The 5,351-nt window shown below is 45.1% G+C and overlaps 1 protein-coding gene across 1 annotated transcript in view; it reads left to right on the top strand.

Moving 5' to 3' along the window:
• SARC_07862 (CAMK/CAMKL/CHK1 protein kinase) overlaps positions 1–3,516 on the top strand; it is a gene marked incomplete at both ends in the record, with an annotated part of 3,692 nt that extends 176 nt beyond the window's left edge. The window contains 6 exons of the mRNA XM_014298177.1: positions 1,022–1,160; positions 1,364–1,487; positions 1,929–2,063; positions 2,337–2,443; positions 2,780–2,861; positions 3,380–3,516. Of these exons, the coding sequence (XP_014153652.1) occupies positions 1,022–1,160; positions 1,364–1,487; positions 1,929–2,063; positions 2,337–2,443; positions 2,780–2,861; positions 3,380–3,516 (724 nt within the window). The remainder of the gene's footprint in view (positions 1–1,021; positions 1,161–1,363; positions 1,488–1,928; positions 2,064–2,336; positions 2,444–2,779; positions 2,862–3,379) is intronic.
• Positions 3,517–5,351: the final 1,835 nt, after the last annotated feature.

The following is a 5,351-nucleotide window of genomic DNA, read 5'->3' as shown; positions in this document are numbered from 1 at the left end:
ATCATGTTAATATATGCATTTGTGGGTACATAAAGAAAAAATGTGTATACTTTTAATTAATGAATTATTTTCATTTTCTCCCTCTATACTCACACTCGGTACAAACTTGTTCACCAGTACATATTCGATCCTTATATTACATTTGTACTACGACAAGCTTGTACATCCTATCGCAAAAACATTACATACAACAGGGCGTATTGTCTTGATATAAATTCCTCATATGTACCCCATATGTCGAATCGTATGCACGTACCTAGTACGTATGTCATCTTGTTTCTTGTAAATATAGAGTTTAAAATGCTCGATATAAAGACGACGTGATCTGTCTGAGTGTGATAGATTTAAAGTTATAGGGACAGTGAGTGGGTGGTTCCTTCGCGAATCACGATTTCGAGAGTGAATTTCTTTCGTTTATATCTCAGTGAGCTCATACGTGTACGCCAAATGACATTTATATTTTTATTCCACACTCACCTCCGGATGATCACGTACCCTGAAATCAATTCTAGCTCTGCATGTATCCATTCCAAGTGCCCCAAGAATGTTAATATATTTGGTGTGAATAGAATGTATTTTTTAAATAAGGTAAGCTCGTATCACACCCAATGTACATTACCAGTGGTGGCGAACGGCGAATGACCCACCTCGGCTATTATCATTCTGATTGCAGTTGAAATGTCGTGTTCTACTGTCACACACATAAAACCTGTGGACTCCTCTAATTCAGCATGCTATGTTGGCGACCGTCATCCGTATCGATATGCTATGATGTAGTGTATGTTTATCCGCGACTGCCACGCTTGGGTTGAGTGGCATTGTCGCCGTCCTCCTCACAGATGTAGCAACGTTATTCATAGCTGGCAACATATATACGATTATACCGTAGGAGTCTTATTTAGTTCAGACTTTGTTCTACGGATACTATTGAGGTTCACCGCATGTATGCAGAAAAGCCCGTAGATGTCAATACTGTTTGTATACGAAGCTGATAGACCGCCTGTGTCACCCATTGCCCTAGGGTCAAGCTGGGCATCACCAGCAACGGCGATAAATATGCCGTGAAGGTGGTCAATATTCGGCACAAGAATCTGCAGCCTTCCGAGGTTGTCCCAACGGCCGGTACGCCGCAACAGATATTCGATATGGTGAAGAAAGAGGTGTGTGTACCAGAGCTACTTGGTGTTGTGTGTTGGGACTGATTGGTAGTGCCCCGGATACGATGTATTGGGTGTGAAATACTTCCAGTACATGCCACTCAAGCAGAGCTGGATTGAATGCACAGCACGAGAAGACGTATGAGAAGATTGTTGTATATCTCCGTACTAAACTTCACATTGCCCTTAATTCTTCTCCAAATCAGATCTGTATACACAAGAATATGAAACACAAGCACATTATTCAGTTTCACGCGTACAAGCAAATCGAGTCCAAGATATATCTGCTGTTAGAATACGCGGCTGGCGGTGAACTTTTCGACAAGATTGGTAAGTCCACCTTTGTTTCAAAACATCACCTGAGCCGTTGGGTCTCGATAATGCCTGATCCTGTACTAGCTTGTAGCTGACAAGTGTCTTTTTAAGGTGTTTGCCGCTTCCTTCAACATATACATGTTGGTCGCTGCCCAGTCCATTGGCACGGCAATTTGATTATTGCCGTGTTGTCTGTGATAGTGGGTGTCTATATGTCAACTGCCGTAGCGTGGTTCCGGCAAACGTGGCGCCTTCCCTTATACTTCACATCCTATTCCTATTCTTTCTTTGGTATCTGCTTACGGTATTAGATACTCGATGCGCAAAGATGTATCAATCGATTGGTGCTACGGTGCTCATAGCTCGCCCACTGTTACATTTGTGCGCCAAGTACCTTTCGGTTATCCGGTTGGTGTCTAATGACACTGGGTTGTCAATCACTCTTATTGTATGCAGAACCGGACTGCGGTGTGGATGAGGATCTGGCGCATGTGTACTTCAAGCAGCTCATATCCAGTGTCGAGTACCTGCACGCAATGGGTGTTGCGCACAGAGACATCAAACCAGAGAACATCCTGCTAGACGATCACAGTATGTCTTGTTTCTTTTCCCTCATCACGGGTTCCCTGGATTGTTGCCTTGTCGTCGCCTTGTTGTGTACTGTTCGGTAGTCTTCAACGCGCGGGTGCAGATGTGGTGGTTGATGTGTTCATTTCAAATCCATTTCTTTTACAGCCCGTATTAGCTGACTCTCGCAGCCTCACTTCTCTGATCATATACCACTCAGTAAGTATAGCAGTTATACTGCCGCGCCAAGTCGCTCATATCTAGCATTTCTTTTTGGCCCTCTTCGGTGCGTATCAGATAATTTCAAGATATCCGATTTTGGCTTGTCGACTGTTTTCCGCAACAAAGGGAAAGAACGACTCCTACAGCGCCGATGCGGCACGTTTCCGTACATTGCACCAGAGGTAAGTGGCCCTCTTTGCTTAGACAGTGTTATATATAAGGTCAGTAGCGTAGGGCGTATGGTCAACATTTAGGTAGTGGCGTGGTGTTCTTAATCTGTATGATTGTCTGTCTGTTTATACAACCGACTTTACTATCACGAACATTCCATACACGTCAAATATGGTAGATGGGCACCATGAAAAGTTTAACAGGAAGAACAAGGTGAATACCTTCGCTGCTTCTCTGTTGCGGAACGTTTACGTTAGGCCGCAGTACTAGCAATTAATTCAACTCATCAAGGGACATCCGTTTGTAAATACACCACATAACGTCCGCACTTATACTCTTATGCGTAGGTGTACAACGAACTGGAATACAAGGCCCAGCCAGCCGACATCTGGTCGTGTGGCGTGGTGCTTATCACACTGCTGGCGGGATGTATGTATACACTTCTATGTCAGTCCATGTCTGTGCGACAGCCTGTATCACGTTCTCGAGTACTAGTGCGCGCGCGAGGGAGAGAAAGGGCGTATCCGTGCTAACCCTGGCGTGTTGTGTGTACATTTGCGTTAGGATTATCAGTTGGTCATGTGTGCTTGTGTGCATTGATGATCTACGTGCTTTGCACTGGCTTATGGGATTTCTGGGCTAGTTCGACGACTGTGTGGTTTGCTACAGCGACGGGTTTTTGGGGCTGGTCACTGTATATTAAGCTCCGGGGTGGTTACTTGTGCGCATTCTATCTAGAGGCGGCGCCCTCGTAGTGCCAATCGTATGCTCTCATGCCGGACAATTGCAATTGATCAGATGTGCCTGCACCCCGTATCCATGCCGACATTGTATTTTATATAGTTCATTGACAGTTCCTTCCCAGAATTTACCATCAGCGTACCTCCCTGAATACACACACCACTCTTGCAAATCACCATGCTCACACTGGCACTGGGTGTGTACAGGTTTACCCTGGGACGAGCCGTCGGAGCAGTGTTCTGATTTCCGCAACTGGCGGCTGGGATCAGTGAATATGGAGAACCAATACCCGTGGTCAAACATGAGTGTCTCGGCACGAGGTATGACAGACATCGCAATATAGCCAATCGCGTCAGCTGTCTGCGATTTGCGCCAGTGATATAGGCACTTCAACCCGATCGGCGGATGTTGAACTAGGTCTCTTTCATTGATTATGTGATATATAGCTTGTAGTCGCATTTTCATTTGTGCACTCATACCCGCTTTCGTCGTGTAATAACATATTTGGGATCACACCTGGATACTTGTACACCAAGTAGCAATTTGAATGCCTGGGGTGTTCTGGCACCTCTCCTTTGTAGCACACGCTGAGCCGGTTCTCACATGCGTCCGCTGTCTTCAGTTTCCTTCGATCCTGTGCAAGAGACTTTCGCATATCCAACTGAGTACTTTGGCCAGTTCTGTAGTGCCAGGCGTCTACTGCCACCTCTTACTACTACCCCACTCCACAGTATGTGGAATGCTGCCTAATTAATTACTAGCCCAGTCGCTGCACTGTACATTCTATACTAACTCGTCCTATCTGCGTTCATGTGTCCCACAGACCTCATGAAAGGCATACTGACTGTCGATCCCGCGCAAAGGATAACTATCGACCAGATAAAGCAACACCCGTGGGTGGCAAGGTGTGTGTGGACTGCATACAGGTGTGCACAATTGAGTGTCGGAGGTGCTCTTTGGGATTGTCGTGTATGACTCCTCACCGGCGGGAAATCGCCCGCTCACCGGAATATTTGGTACCTTTGTCTCCTACTTGTGTAACCCTGATACAGCAAAGCCTTGGTTGATTAGAAATCTCTGTTGTTTTGTTAACCTGGATACTATGCTAAATTCGGCTGTGTATGTAATCCGATTTCCCACTGCGCGCCTGTGCCTAATATCTTGCCACCTACCTCTTGATGCGACAGGGAGACTTCGCTGACGAGGCAATGCAACGAAGAAGGTGAGTCGATGAGTACTTTTGCGTGCAATTGACCTTTTCTGCAACTACTCTATTCATGTACCCGCAACCACCCTATGTGGTCGTGTTACACTTTTCCTAGAGATTATGTTGTAGTTGTACTTCTTCAAGATTATGGTATACTTTTCCTAGATATTATGGTAAATTTTTACCGAAGATCGTGTTATACTACTCCTAAGATCACACTCTTACAAGAATATGTTATACTTATTCTGAAGATTATCTCTCTACAGATTGTTATACTTCTGCTAGTTATTATGCTATACTTCAGCCACTAGACGTGAGCTATCTGTGTCCATAATGTATGTCAGCATTTGCGGGACACGCCGAGTGCCTAGGGCACTTGCAGGTCGGATGGTGGCACAGCCTGGGCGTAGTATCGATTGTGATATCGACACGTGACTGTGAAAATGCAGTAGCAGGCATATCAAGTATTGGCGGATGGCGTAGAATTTTCACTTCACATGTATATATAATCCTCGTTGTGTGAGCCCGCTTCGCACATATGTATCTGTGCTTCCACTTCTATACCAGAGACCATCATATAAAGCTGGCAAGCCCAGGCGCAGACGATAGTCTTCAATTGCACATGCATTTTTTTTGCCCACGTATTTATAACGTGTATCTCAATTAGGGTCTATTTCCAAGTATCTTGCATCTTCATAGCTTTTTCTTCTCAATCATATCATAATGCGTCTATTTACTCACATCTCAGCCTAGTCTTTATCCATCTCGGTAACTTTCTGTGTGCGAAGCTTCCTAGGTACCACTACACCGCCATCCTGACTTCTGATCAATTACTCAATGCCATTTTTGCAGGCCTGTTTGTACCGGATCTGATGCCCGTTGATCAGTATATGCAGTATTTGAATATACAGTCGCCACCCCGGTCTAAAATCAAACTGTCAGACAGGAGGTATACACACGCATATATATAT

Source organism: Sphaeroforma arctica (genome assembly GCF_001186125.1).
Source record: "Sphaeroforma arctica JP610 unplaced genomic scaffold supercont1.655, whole genome shotgun sequence".
Lineage (NCBI taxonomy): Eukaryota > Ichthyosporea > Ichthyophonida > Sphaeroforma > Sphaeroforma arctica.
Note: the sequence above shows the minus strand (reverse complement) of the source record. Positions and strands in the feature narration are given on the sequence as shown.